This window comes from Dendropsophus ebraccatus, chromosome 9 (assembly GCF_027789765.1).
Source record: "Dendropsophus ebraccatus isolate aDenEbr1 chromosome 9, aDenEbr1.pat, whole genome shotgun sequence".
In the NCBI taxonomy this organism is placed as follows: Eukaryota; Metazoa; Chordata; class Amphibia; order Anura; family Hylidae; genus Dendropsophus; species Dendropsophus ebraccatus.
This window is the reverse complement of record NC_091462.1, coordinates 50,661,551-50,677,170: the sequence shown is the minus strand read 5'-3', so window position 1 is coordinate 50,677,170 and position 15,620 is coordinate 50,661,551. Positions and strand designations below refer to the sequence as shown.

Here is a 15,620-nt window from a genome sequence, read left to right as displayed (position 1 = left end):
CACAGACAGCTGTAAGCTGAACTCTTTTTCCAAGTTCCAGACTTGCAAACGATTTGCATGCACATTGCAGGAACAAGATTTGGAAACAAGGCTCAGCTTCCAGCAAAGTGTCAGTCAAGCAGGGATGTGGACAGCTTTTCTGGAGCTTCGGCTCAAGCCTCTTTGACACATTGCACACAAAAACAAACAAACAAACAAACATTTTTTTTTCACATTCTGGAAACACATAGAGATATATTAAAGGCACTGTGTGTGTCCTTGCCCTAACCACTATCTAAGGGTCCTATTCCACGGGCTGAGGAGGCCCGATCAACGATGTAAACGAGCGGCGATCTGCTAGATCGCCGCTTGTTTACTGGGCCTGTACTTGACCGTTGAGCGAGGGCTGCAAGGACATCGTTACCCATGTCCTTGCAGCCCTTGCAGCATCGTATATTACCTGTCCAGGCTTCTTCTCCGTCTTCATCCCCGGGTCCCCCGCGCTCTATCTTCAGAATGGCCGGTCAGCTGATGCGGCGGTCCTGGCCTGTGATTGGCTGAGCGCTCCGTCAGCTGACCGGCCATTCTGAAGATAGAGCGCGCGGGACCCGGGGATGAAGACAGCGCAGAGAAGAAGCATGGACAGATAATGTATGATGCTGCTGCTTGTCAAATCGTTGGTTGCCCGCCTCGCACCGCTATTCAACCGTAGTGATGCGCGGTGGGGGAACGATGATTTTAGATCTGGCCCTAAATGAACGATCAGCCGATGACACGATCATCGGCTGATCGTTCTCTCTATTCCACCGAACGATAATCGGCCGAATTATCGTTACTGTGGAATAGGGCCCTAACAGTGGCAGCAGTTTGGAACCTGAATTTGAAATGGCATGTATACTTTAAAAGGGTTTTTCAAAATTACAAAAACATGGCAGCTTTCTTTCAGAAACAGCACCTCAGCTGTCTGTGGTTGCGCTTGGTATTGCAGTTGAACTCTATTAAGGTAAATGAAGCCTAGGTGCAATACTAATTCACAATTAGGTTCGGCACTCTGCTCTTGGGTGATGCACGTAGATAGGAACAGGTCTCAAGTGATATAACAATAGAATGTTCAGCACTCACCAATTTGCTTGAAGTGTTTATTGTATCATTATTGTATCATCATGATACAATAAATACTTCAAGCAAATTGGTGAGTGCCAAGAATTCTATTGTTGTATAGGTGCAATACCAGACGCAACCTATGGACAGATGTACTGCTGTTTTTACTAGAAAGCAGACATGTTTTAGAAATCCTGGACAAATCTTTTAAATTTATGGCCCATAAAATTCTGGCCATAAAATTTCACTTAATGGGAATTATGAAACAGTTTTTTCAACATGCATTCTGTGGCTCAAAAATATTGTGTGAGTACTGTGTTAGATCATTCACCTCCTATTCTCAGAATCTGATCATGTCATTTTTAGACGCATTTTAAGGCTATGTTTACACACTGTTAGGCTATGTTCCCACACAGTAAGAGACCGGCCGTTCCGTGACCCATCTGCATCAGCGCGCACCCAAATCAGAGCTTCCCATAGCACACAATGAAGCGAGCGGCCGGAGCCGCTCGCTTCATTGTGTGGACTGACAGGGTTTCCTACAGCCGCAATTCATTGAATTGGTGCTGCAGAAAACTGACATGTCAGTTATTTGCGGCCCTGCACGGGATCCCAGCCGGAGCGTAAATGATGTGTATACGCTCCGGCCGGGATCCCAATGAAAATAAGGCATTGTTCCACCCCGCAAAAAGTATGGCTGTAGTGTGGACATAGCCTTAAACTAATAAACTTTATTATTGGGCGACTGGACTGTCATTTAACAGCACATAAAGATGTTTGTATAATGACTGACGATATAAAATATTGGCTGTTGTTTGCCATTAAATGACACCCATCTTATAAAAACGGCCTTCATTTTGACATTGTGTAAACATAGCCTTATAACTAAGAGTAATTGACCTCAATGCAAATCTGTAATGGAAATCCTACAAATACCCACAAAATAGGGTAAAGGGCTTTTTGAGACCTAACAGGAAACAGGCCAACAGTGCCATGTCATCTATACAGTCTATAGTAAGTAGCAGCCCAAACATCCAATTTATTTTCAAATGGAAAAATCCAGATTCCATTGTGCTAATAGTACATGCCAGCTACTCCATCAGCATGTCCCAGTTCTATATGCCTGAAGACATGACGCTCCCTTCGGTTTTCCTCTACCACCGCATCCATGTGCCATTCTACGTTTGACACTTTTTTTCTTAACCCAAAGTCAGTTTCTTCCTCCCACTGATTTCTAAAAATGTGATTCGCCCTAGTAAATAATTAACAAGATGTCTGGGAATGAAGCATAGGCTCTACCATTAGCCCGTCTGTGAATAATAAGAGCGAAATGTTCAATACATTCCCCTCCCCAGGACATTGGTTCCACAGCTCACTTAAATATTTAGATCCAGCATCTTTTGTGAATGAATGTCTGCCCGCTCCTCGCCCAGCTCTTAAACTGACAAGCTAAAAGGACAGCTCAACAAGGCTCCCGAATGCCCATGGAACAGATATTTAATAAATGATAATGCTGTTTGTTTTTACAAAATAGAGTGAAATGAGCAGGCCAGCGTTCTAGCTTTCAATAGGACTGATGCCCAGGAATTGACGAACATCCAAGCAAGCTGTTGGATGTGATATATTAAGACAGTTGTTGGAAGAATATGCAAAACCCGTCCATGTATTTTCAAGGACTGCCAAAAGCATGGTTTCCAGTGTCAGCACAAGAATGCTTCGGATTCTGCAAAATCTATCATTCTACACAGCTGAATGAAAGACACTTTGGCAGCAAAACGTCCCTTACACTGCACTGGGAATGTACAGATAAGATTTAGATCATGCACACCCAGGCTGTATATATTTGTAATATGGTTCCAATTAAAGTCTATGGGGACCCACTGAAGGCTCCGATTTCATACAGAGACATATGGTTGTTCTGTTGTATCCTATATGAATTCGACTGAACAAAAGTTGTGCCATGGCCCATCGGAAGCCATATTGTAGTGGTATTCTCCTCTAGCAGCATTGCTTCAAGGGGAGAATGCTTCCATAATAGGCTTCCATATGTTGACACCATATGGTGCCATGCATTGTCTATGACTCTGTAGTATGGAGCTGCAGGGATGCCATGTGCCTTTGTACAGGCTCTGTGCATATGTCTCTGAAAGAAGCCTGAGAATTGATGGATTCTAAAAGGTAATTTGTTGGAGATCTTAAAAAAATTGGGAATCTAAATGTGTGAGTGGCGAAATACTATATATATTCTATTGCATTGTCACAATTTCACAATCTCTGCTTGTTGTCAGTGAATGGACACTTTCTTTACATTCCACCTTGTTTTTGTATGACATAGCTTAGGGGGTATAACAATATCTAGTCCTTGAAGGAAAACCAGCAACCCTCCCTTCCTGACTCGGGGATAATAGCTTTTACATTCTGTGATACAATGTGGGGCTATGTCTCCACTAAATAAAAATAGTGGGGTTGCCGTAGATCATGATCATTATTAGACGTCTATTTAATGAGAAGGCTGCCTTCTGCCGATGTTATTACTTAGTGTGAACATAGCCTAACTACTGCAATGCCTCACGGTAAGTTTACTCTTAGGCTTTGTTCAAACACAGTTAAATAATATCAAAATACAGTTATAATTTTGAGGTAATGTGTTCCATTAAAGTAAATGAGAAATTGGTTGGCAGTGCACACACTGTGTAGTATAACGGCTGTAATTAAGTCCAAACAATTGACTGTCCAAATAATGCACATGCTCATCATTTACCACCTACTTTAAAAAAAAAAAAAAAAAAAAATGTTTTTTTTTTTTTTTTTTTTTTTTACCTGTTTATGTATTGTTTTATTTTTACTCAAAATTATGGCCGGATTCTGGTATTGTTTTACTGTGTGTGAGCAGGGCCTGAGGCTGTGTTCGTACATTGTACTTTGAAGTTTTTTTAAGACTCAGGAAATGCTAACGCCGAGCAGCTTGTTTACCATGTCTTTCCTTATAATGCCAATAAAGACCAAGCCTAATGTCAGTGCTAGAAATTAAGAAAAAAAGATCAAAAGCAGTAGTCACATTCATTGCCAGGAGAGTATACAAAATGAAAATTTACTTTATCATACCAAGCATGAAAAGGATCTCAACAAAGATGTCGCTAACACTCGGTGGGTTACGTGATGAAATGCTTGAAATGCTGTCATCTCGAGTGATGGCAAAACAGACATTGTAAGGAACCGTCACAGCAACATAGAAGGTGGCCAGGAGGATGAGCCAGTCCCAGCCCGCCTTAAAAGTGCCATAGTGCAATAGAATGAAGCGTGACTTCTGAATTGCAGCAACCTTGTATTCTGGAATTGTGGGCTTCTCGCCGAACACGTTCTATGGAGAAGAAAATAGAATAGGTCATATTCCTGAAGCGTCTTACGAAATAAAGAAAAAAAAAGATGTTCAGATGACTGGGCAGAAAATGGATCGCCATATATCTCAAAATCCATTTTCTCAAACACAGCAAAAGCACCATTAGACATGAACTATGAGACACAAATGGGAAGACGTTTAAAGTCTGTCATGCCCAACCTTGAAAATGAGTTTTGACCATGTCTGTCCAACTACTAAATTAAAGAGTGGACACCTTTAAGACCCATAGACGTATCCTTCAGCAGGTTATTGAGTTTGGAAATGTTTATAGAATGACTCATAACATTTCATAGACATCTCAGACACATCATTCAGTTTTTCTGCTACTGCGAATAATAATAAATAAATGAATACATTGGATCGTCAGACAGAAGAAAATGGCTAATGCACCATGTAGAAGTGAATTATGAATGTTAGTCTATTACGTAATCATAGTGAGTCTATTGAGACCACCCTAATATTCTAATATTTGGGAAAGGTCTGAACACCCAGACCCCCACTGATCAAAATTGATCAAAAATGTTACAATGTTCTTCAAACTATAGCTCTTTATCTGTGGCAAAACTACAGATGATGATGGATCTTGTAATTTTGAAATAGCTAGAGAGCCATAGCTTGGGGAACTTAATAAGAATGTTGCAGCACAGAACCAACCAGCAGAGGACTGGAAGGAGCAAAAGGAAGCCATGGTGGGACCAGGGGTGGGTAAGTTAGGGCTTATTTCTGGAGAAATACATTAGCTTCTTTCTACTCTGTAGTTGTTGCCCCTATACTGTATATATCCCCCCTCTGTAGGTAGGCCCCTATACTGTTTGTCCCTCCCTCTTTTGTAGTTCCTCCCTCAGTAACTAGGCCCCTCATATATATATATATATATATATATATATACACATATACACCCTCTCTTCTCTAGTCAATTGGTAGGCCAGTCTGACATGCCCTAGGATTGTGACACCCCCCCGTCCCACCTCCCTGCCCTCCTCATTGTTAGGAACGCTCCAAGAACAATTTTTCCTGTTCATCACCTGTGTCAACACTGCACAAATTTGATTGTTAAGGCACCTGTGCAGTGTTCAGACAGGTGATGATAGGAAAAATCCTGCCCAGGGCATTCCTAATGATGAGGAGGGTGGGGAGGAGGGACGGAGAAGCGGTGAAAGGCTTGGGCACACACACTCTAGGCCACGCCAATTTGACACAGGGCTGCAAGTTTAAAAGTTGTTTTTTAGGACAATAACTGCATCACCTGCCAAATGGACCCCAGGACAGATCTTAGATTAAAAGCAGCTATCTAAAGGTACAAGCAGTTTGGGAGGGTCAGATTGTGGGTACAGAGTCGCTTTAACTCTTGCCTCCCTATAGAGAACACAGGATCGCTTGGCCGCGCCAACAATCCTGTCTATGAGGAAAATGGGGCTGTAAGGGAGAAATGACTGACCAATCGTTCGGCTGTCAGTTATTGAAGGTATATGGCCATCTTTAGGGTTGTTTAAGGTGTCCTGCTTTGATGCAGTATTTTTGTGGAGTTCTTCAGCAGTATATTCCTTCCTGTTGTATGCTCCTTCTTTTTAATTTCCACCCCCGGCATTGGTCTCAATAACATCAAAGCATATGAAGCCACCCTTATAACTAGATGTAGCCATCTGAGCACCTAGTATTGCCATAAAGCCAAGCCTTGTCATTGAAGAAGAGATCCTGTGGAAGATTATGATAAATAATTTATTTACACTATTGTCATTTTAACTCTATCTAGATTCCTGCAACCCCTAGACACTACATTGTAGATGGAGATTTCTATCACAAGGAGAGTGTTACATTCGTCACAGACCATTAATACCTAGAATTATAACTTGTTAGAAATGTCAGGTGACTTGTATCCCTACTGAAGAGACATTAACATGTTTTATAATTATACAAGCCAGCAAGCCGCTGTAGGCCATAATAACCATTTCAGCATCAGAATGCTTCCCCTGGTGAGGTTAGAGAGTCCCTCTTTCCAGAGAAAGGGTTAAAGTGATGTATAACGCCTGATAATGAAGCCCAGCGTGTTGTGTGCTTCTTACCAGCGTGAAATGATTCTATTTGGAAGAACAATTTGCAGACTCTGATAAGTGTTCCAGTCCGTCTCCTCATGTCACTCTATGACACTAATCTATTTACCTTATTCTTACCTTATTCTTATTTTTTGTACTACCAAGCCCCTTTAATATACCTTCTCTTATTTGCTGAAATAAGTCCTTTTATAATAACTCCATTACAATGATAATGTATTCTGCAACACATAATGAGGTGGCCCAGTATACAGACAAGCAATAACTAACATTATATATATATATATATATATATATATATATATATATATATATATATACATATAATAACAAACCAGAAAACTGCTGGAAAACAGACCCTATAGGTGATTGCATATCGTTTCCATAAACATATGTAAGCGCTTTTCTATGAATATGAACTATAGGGATCGGGTTGACCGTCACTTCTTCTTGGCTTGTTCTGTGTAAGTTTATATTTTTCGGAAAACATTTCCATGGTACTGCTATAGATAGTTCCTAAAAGCTGCTTAGTTTAGGGGTTAAAGTGCCAATAGGCGGTGGCACATTTTCTGTAGCTATCTTTACGGAATGTATTGAACCTACAATAATTGCCATACTGTTTGAAGACTTACAGCATCATAGAAAACATATGCAGCAATTCAGGTTGTTAGGTCTTTGTCATCACATTGGTATAGGCAGAAATGATGAGTCAGGTGACGACTGTGAAAGGATAAAAATACTTCTCCCTAAATTTCGAAGTAATCAGCATACTTGTCAGGATGTTTCGGAATTAACAAAGAGGAAATGTATGCGCTTGAAAGAGGAAAGCTCCCTTGATGTTAATGAGTTCTTTGGAATCGTGCGGCTCATATACAACATAAACATCATGCTTACGTCCTGCCGCGCCAATTAAAGCAAAACTGTGCCGCTCGCTATAAGAGACAGCAAGGCAGTATTCAAGATATAAGTATATACATACAGGGGGAGATTTATAAAACTGGTGTAAAGTAGAACTGGCTCAGTTGCCCCTAGCAACCAATCAGATTCCACCTTTCATTAAAAAGTGGAATCTGATTGGTTGCTAGGGGCAACTAAGACAATTCTACTTTACACCATGTTTCATAAATCAACCCCACAGTATCAAAATTGGTGGCCCATAAGAACTATATTGTACTGTGCATTTAATATTAGAATATTAGAGACTGTACATGGTTTTGCAGATTCTGCCATCCGCCTGAAGAATTTATCTGCTCATTCTTTGGGTGGACGGCAGAGTCTGCCAAACCATAGAACGAAGCCTATGGGACCAGCGGAGATGGGCACACCCGCGAGTGGGTGCGAGTAGTGGAATCTGTGGCAGGTGATCCACCGGGATTCAGTAGTGTGCACATACCCTAACTCATCTAGTCACCAATTTTTTTACAGAATTTTTCTGCTTTTTCTTTCCTTCTGACTCCCTCAAAATGTTGGAATTTCAGTACACTAGTGCTGAATATATTATCCTGAGAGAAATCTACACAGATTGATAGCACAGAACATCTAGTTTAGTAAACCACTTTTCAAATAGTCGGACATCCTGAATTAATAGAGAGAGATCCTTCATTTACAATGATCATCATTTAAGACTGTCGACAAAGAGCATCTCTTTCTGGAGCACCTTGCCTATCCATTAATTAAATGAACAGCCAATTGATTTCAATGGGAACAACGTAATTCTTCATTGTCCCTATGGTGATACTGCAAGGTAATTACACTCCTGCCTCCAAGTTCCTCCAAAGATTACGACTTGGAAGTCCAATCGCACCCTGTGATCAGCTTATTTTTCAGGGGTCCCATTTTAACAAAACAGGGTTGTCCGACGGAGGCAATTTATATATATCTATTCCCTCCATGTTTATGTGTTGCTTTAGATGAATAAATGTACCAAATGTATCCTGTAAAATGTCCAAATCTATGAAAAACACTTGGCTGGGACAAATCACTTTACCCAGAAAGGGAAATATAAATCAGAAAACGTAATCCAACAGGAACAAAGGTCCCTCTAAGATCCCTAAGACTGTTGTTGCTTTAATACCAGTTAAAGGGGAAATTAGCTGCAGACAAGGGGGAACATGATAAAGAAGCTCTACTTCCCTGTTCCCATGCCCCCACAGTGCCATATCACAGGAAGACTGACAATTGCCAAAACTCATTTACTAATGGGTTGCGGTGTTGTCATGGGACCTGGCTGAGGGATTGCCCTCTTAGCCAGTCGGTAACTGAGGCAGTGTCCAACTCTAGTGACTGACTGGCTGAGTGGGCAATACATTGGCCGGGTCATCACATCTCTGAAGGCTGGTGGAGGTCAGGTAAGGCATCACTGTGGGGGAAGGGGACGGGTAAGAAGAGATTATTTATTTTGTGCCCCCTGCCTGCAGGCAGTTTATCATGTTGGCTAGACTTCTCCTTTATAGGGATTATCTAGCGTTAGGAAAACATGGTCACTTTCTTCCAGAGACAGCACCACTCTTCTCTTCAGTTTGGGTGCAGGTTTTGCAACTCGTTTCCATTGCAGTGAATAGAGCTTAATTGCGAACCACACCTGAACTGGAGACAAGAGTGGTGCTGTCTCTAGAAGAAACTGGCCATGTTTTTCTAATGCTGTGTGACCCCTAATTTGGAGTTACTAAATACGGGGTATTGATATAACCCCCCACATTCTTAGCTACTAGGTATTCAAATTTTTATATTTTTTGAGCAATACAGTACAGTAGTTGTCATTACACCAACCTGTAATGTTTACTGTGGTTGTAATGTAGAGTTTTCACATACTATCCACTCTATTGCCCTATATATTATATGTACTTGTATACATGATACATGACTGTTCATACTGTCAGGGCCGCTTTAACCAGAGGGCAAAAGGTGCACGTGCACCGAGCCCACTGGTTAGAGGGCCCTCCGAGCAGGCTGGCCTGTGTATGTGTGACCAGTGCGGTCCCACATGGCTCTGGACACCAGTCTGTCAGGGGGGAGTGCCATGGATGGGTAATCTACTTACCCATCCATGGCGCCCCCTGCACAGGGACAGCATGGCCGGGGTTAACCCCACACTACTCACTGGCTGAACCCTTCTTCAGCTACACTCCTCTGCAAGCTGTGGGGGCCGCCTGGTAGGCTCTGCTGTCTTCCTGCACTGAATAACTCCGGAGTCCCGCAACTTGCCGGCAGCTTCAATACGGAGATTGGAGGTTATCAGTGCAGGAGCACAGCCACATTTCCTGTCTTCGGGTTTTAACCCTATCGGCTCCTGCACTGATAAACTCTGACCTCTGGCTGAGCCGCGGGGTGAGGGTTCTGCTGCAGAAGCAGGACTGCACAGAGAGGTACTGGCAACTCCACTACTACTATCCCCAATATACTGTACTAGTGCAATGTGTCAGCACTAGTATGACACATAGCACTAGTATAGTATATTGGGCATAGTAGTTGTATAGCTATGTGTCAGCGATACAACTACTATCTTTAATTGACAATGCTAGTGCTACAGTATGTGTCAGCCATACAACTACTACCCCCAACATACTATACGGTGTGTCAGCCATACAGCTACTACCCCCAACATTCTATAAAGTGTGTCAGCACTCTTGAGGGCTGTGCATCGGGCCCACCAATGTACAGTATTAAAACAGCCCTGCATACTATGTATACAAGACTGTGGGAATATTCCAATTATGCATTTTAATGTTTTCTATATATGATAATAATGTCTTCATATAAATTATAATTTTTAAAAAGTCAATGTTTATCACTAAATAGTGTATATAGGGATGTAAATACTATGGGTGGTTGAATTGCATTATCCCAGTTATGATAATGAGAAGTCATGGACAATGCAGAAGTGTTACCAAGGGTCCCAGATTACATTCCAAGAATCCAAAGAATTATGCAGAGAAGCAATAAGGATTTCAGAGGGTCTCATCTCCTTGATTCGAGAAATCAGGTCAAGGCAGGAAGGGGAACTTGTCAAATATTTTCCATATATATATATATATATATATATATATATCTTTTATTTTACAAACCAGCCAATTTTACATCCCACAATCCCACAGGCCAAGCAAACATTCACCAGTGTTTAGTGTCTGACAGGAGTGGCCATATATAGGGTGAACTAACTTTCCAAAGAGCTTTGACTTGATTAAGCCAATAGAACCTCTTGGGTTCCCATTTGTTTTACCATGTTATATATAGAGAGAGAGAAAAGGAGAAAGAAAAAAAAACTAGATCAATAGTCCTCCGTCAGTTTAAATGGGTGATGGGTGATGATAAATTTTCTCCATTTCGTGAAAACATGTTCAGTCCTCTTCTAATGTCTTTTGGTAATGAGTCAATTGATTCCTATTAATATCTTGAGTTGAATTATAACCTCTGAGGTGTTCCGAATTAGTGTGTAGACATGTAGTTAGCAGGTACTGTATTACTTGGCCACAAATAGGATCATGTGGATGACACATTCATGCAGAAACAATATATCAATAAGTGATTTATCATACTATCAGATGAATTTATTTGATATATTTGTACATTATTTCCTGTATAACTTTATTACATGTCATTACAGGGGTAGTTTCTTTTAAATGAACTGCTACCAGAAAGTGCCAGAGATTTGTAATTTTCTTATATTAAAATATCAAGTCTTCCAGTACTTATCAGCTGCTGTATGTCCTGCAGTGATTAATTCTCTCTATTCTAATACAATACTCTTGGCTGCCACCTCTGTCCATGACAGGAACTTTCCAGAGCAGTAGCAAATCCCCATAGAAAAAAAAGAATATACCACTTCCTGTAGGACATACAGCAGCTCATAAGAACTGGAAGACTTGAGTTTTTTTTGTTTTTTTTTTAATTAAAAGAAAATGTCAAATCTCTGGCACTTTCTGGCACCAGTTTTTTTTAAAGAACTTTTTTTTTTCATGAACTACCACTTTAATAGAGATGAGCGAACCTCGAGAAGGCACGCTGTGCATTTGATTACCAATGGCTGAAGAAGTTGGATGCAGCCCTAAGGCTGTCTGGAAAAGATGAATACAGCCTATGGCTATGTTCCCACACAGTTTTTTTAAGTGAAAATATGACCAATTTTGATAACAATTTTGATAACAATGGCCGTTTTGATAAAGACGGCCGTAAATAATAATGATTATAATTCTACATGGACGGTTTTCACTTAAAAAAAAACCCTGTGTTTTTAAAGACTCCCTAGGTCTATGTACACACAGCGGGAATTCGGTATGGCATTGCCAACGGCTGTCAAAAAAAGATGTCCGTTATTTGCTGTTAATGATCATAACGGACTTCTTTCTGACAGCTGTCAGCAAGGACGTCCGCAAAATCCTGTCATGTGAGTATAGCATAGGACTGCACCCACCCTCTTCAGTTACTGGTAATCAAATGCAGAGTGTTAGGGTTTGGACCAGCCTGAGCGTGCTTAAAGGGAACCTGAAGGCCCCCCGACCCTCCGCTAGAGCCCCGGATACTTACCCCATTTCGCCAAGTCCCACTCCTGGAGCCAGTCCCAGGATGGAGATATCCTTGCTGGAAGCCCGACGCGCGCCCTGCTGAGATGTGTCCTATGGCCATAGAGAATGACGGCTCTATTAATCTCTATGGGCATCTGACTCATCCATGCAACGCGCATGCCGGGCTTCCAGCAAGGATATCTCCGTCCTGGGACCGGCTCCAGGAGTGGGACTTGGCGAAATGGGGTAAGTATCCGGGGCTCTAGCAGGGGGTCGGGCGGCCTTCACCCCGGTACGGGGGGTGACAGGTTCCTTTTAAGGTTCGCTCATCTCTGGTCAATAACTAAAGAAAGAAAAATATTGTATTTGTTTCTCCTTTTCTTTTTACCAGTTGTGTTACCTGTGGGTGCAGGGGAATGGTTCTCATATTTTATTCCTTTAGCTTACAATTGTCTTACTTGACCTTTCGCAATAGGTAAGTAATTTGCAGGTGACCCCGGCAGCAAACAACTGAAAACAGCTAGGTAATAGCTGCGGTATAATTACACATCTATCTAATAGCCTGGAAATGTACGTGTGGAAATTAAACTATAGAAAGGACAAGCGCGGCTGAATGGTATGGGGTTAGAATGTATAGCAGGGTATTACAAGTTAAGCCTGAAGCAATTAGCTGCTCTTGACTGGGTTACATACTTTCTCTGTAGAGGTCTATGCTAATGCCTCATAATGGAACCTAATGCTGGATTGTGTTCATTAAACTTCTCCCAAGCCCCAGCAATAAAATCTTATGTCAGAAAACCAGTGAAACGCGTGGGTGGCTGAATAAGTGAATATTTCATATCAGAGCATGAATCAAGAGGTGAGAGTAATAGATGAATTATGAAGTCTATGAGCAGTCGTCATGGGTCTAAGAAACTTTAGAGACAACAATTTAAGGATCAATATCACAGCATTACAAGTGATCTGAGTGTTGTTCCCTAGATCCGGTCTATTTAGACGACAAGTTTGCATGAAGCCGCAGACTTGCTCTGAAAGGTACTTATTGATTTTGAGGTTGATAGATACTAATATATTACTGCAAATTAAATCAGGGAAGTAGGGGAGATAACTGAATGATTCACTTAAACACAGATTATTTTTAATGCCTGATCGGTGTTATTTTACAATGGCTACATAATACTTTATTCAGTGTGATTTACGGAGGTTAATGTATACGTGATTAGGATAAAATTAGCATTTGATTGTAAGAGGATGGCTATGTCTAAAGCTTCTCGTCTAGTCAGCCAGTGTCCTGTGATAAGGGGACAGAAATCCAGACTAGACAAGTCTAGAATAAGCCACCTTCCTCCTGGGCCCTTAATAGCAGCCATGTGGGCTATCCATAGTATGCAATAAAGGAGAAGTCCTGCGAAAATTTTTATTAAAGTATTATATTTCCCCCCAAAAGTTATGCAAATCCCCAATATACACTTATTACGGGAAATGCTTATAAAGTGCTTTTTCCCCCCGCACTTACTACTGCATCAAGGCTTCACTTCCTGCACAAAATGGTGATGTCACGACCCGACTCCCAGAGCTGTGCGGGCTGTGGCTGCTGGAGAGGATGATGGCAGGGGGATGCTCAGTGTCCCTCCAGTGCCCTGTGTCCCTCAGTGTCCCCCCGCCATCATCCTCTCCAGCAGCCACAGCCCGCACAGCTCTGGGAGTCGGGTCGTGACATCACCATGTTATCCAGGAAGTGAAGCCTTGATGCAGTAGTAAGTGCAGGGGAAAAAGCACTTTATAAGCATTTTCCGTAATAAGTGTATATTGGTGATTTGTATAACTTTTGCAGGGCAATACAATACTTTAACAAAAAATTTTACCGAACTGCTCCTTTAATAAAAAACTTTTGCCAGAAAGTGGTTTTCAAAACAGTACTGAAAAAGTTAGGTGGCTTTAACTTCAAGTCCGTGTTTGATGCCAATAAGAAGCTTTAGGACACGCCTGGAGATCTAATAAAGCCAGAAAGTACTCCCAAGAGGAATAAGTTACCCATCTGTGGGTTACCCAGTGTTATGGTTGTTTTTTCTCAGTACAGAACAGGGTGGTGGCAGGCCAGAGAGGCCTATTGTTTTGGGATCAAAGGGTTGATGTTTCTCTTTGAGGAGATGTGGAGTCAGAGATCTGTTTTTTATATCCCACTTTCCAGAATTCCCAATGGAGCCTGAATGCCCTGTAAGTCTCCACACATCTTTATGATGCTCTTCTGAAGAAAAGACATTACCCCTTTTGATCCCCTTTGGAAATTTTATGATGTGAACATACCTTTACATTCTGTTCACACAAGCTGTTGTTTCTCGTTAAAACACAAACCATGATGCAGAGCCAAATTGGAGAAGAGGGGAGGTGGAGAGAAAAGCACACACACAGATTTTTGTGTCTTCAGCAGAAAGCAGCAGCTCAGAACTGGGGGAAGAAGCTTAATTAGATAATAACGAGCATGGAATGAATTGTTAGTCTCACCATGGGCAGCAACATATGAAAAGTTTGGTTTGAGTGGAATACCCCTTTAAGAAGTCATGTATATGTATTGTGTAAGTTTCACACACACTTGCCAAAGTTGATTTACCCAATGCATGGAGATATAGTGTGTTATCCACATAGTATAGGCTGTTATATAAATCATTTTTTCACATTGTCATAGTTGATTTATAACTATCACTATTAAGATTCTAGTAAGAACATTTTTTCCTCTCTTTGGTCCTAGGAGATTGTGCTTGTTGTGCTTATTATTGAGCAGCTATGAGAATGTGAATACCTTCTATTGATAGACAGCTTACACTGAATAATTTATAGTGAATTCTTGTTGCAAGTCTTCTAAACCAGCTCACTATAATCCGGGATAAACTCCTGGGCTTTCTCCAAACCTGTTTTGCAGTAATACATTTTCTGTACCTTGAATTGCTGAGATTTAAGACAACTGAAACAGACTGCCTACAAGGTTCTATTCTCTAAATATATCCATGCCAGAAGTATGTTTGCCAAAGGAAACTCCTATTCTAGTCTATAGGACATCTACCGTAATAGAAAAATATTATGTTTGTAATTTCTTGTCAAAATAACCAATTAGTTATATTTAATTTTTCGCATTAGGCCTTGCTCAGAAGAACACATTTCACATATATACAGTGTGTGCATCAAACATAGCCCTCAGTGACCCAATGGGGGCCAAAAGAGCGTCCTTTCAGTCTTCACCATGGTGGTCCTCATAAATCTTTCATTGTAGTAGACTGTGCTTTCCTATACAGTAGGCCTCTACAAATGGATAGATACTGTACTGCAGATTAGTTTTTGCATTGCAGCGAATGGTTGACATATACTCTTGTATGATTATCCGGTGGCATACATCAAGAATACACACTTTGGAAATAAACCATGGAGCAAAAGTGGAAGTGAACTTCAAACAAGTTCAGGTTCGTCATTTGATTACCGGCGGCTGAAGAGGTTGGATTCAGCCCTAGGGCGTCCTGGAAAACATAAGCTGTATCCTTGTTTCCTAGGCAGCCTTAGGGCTGCATCCAACTTCTTCAGCCAGCGGTAATCAAA

General features: G+C 41.2%; 1 protein-coding gene across 1 annotated transcript in view; it reads right to left on the bottom strand.

Moving 5' to 3' along the window:
• LOC138802096 (voltage-gated delayed rectifier potassium channel KCNH8-like) overlaps positions 1-15,620 on the bottom strand; it is a 340,813-nt gene that overhangs the window by 54,522 nt on the left and 270,671 nt on the right. The window contains exon 5 of the mRNA XM_069985236.1: positions 4,186-4,441. Within this exon, the coding sequence (XP_069841337.1) occupies positions 4,186-4,441 (256 nt within the window). The remainder of the gene's footprint in view (positions 1-4,185; positions 4,442-15,620) is intronic.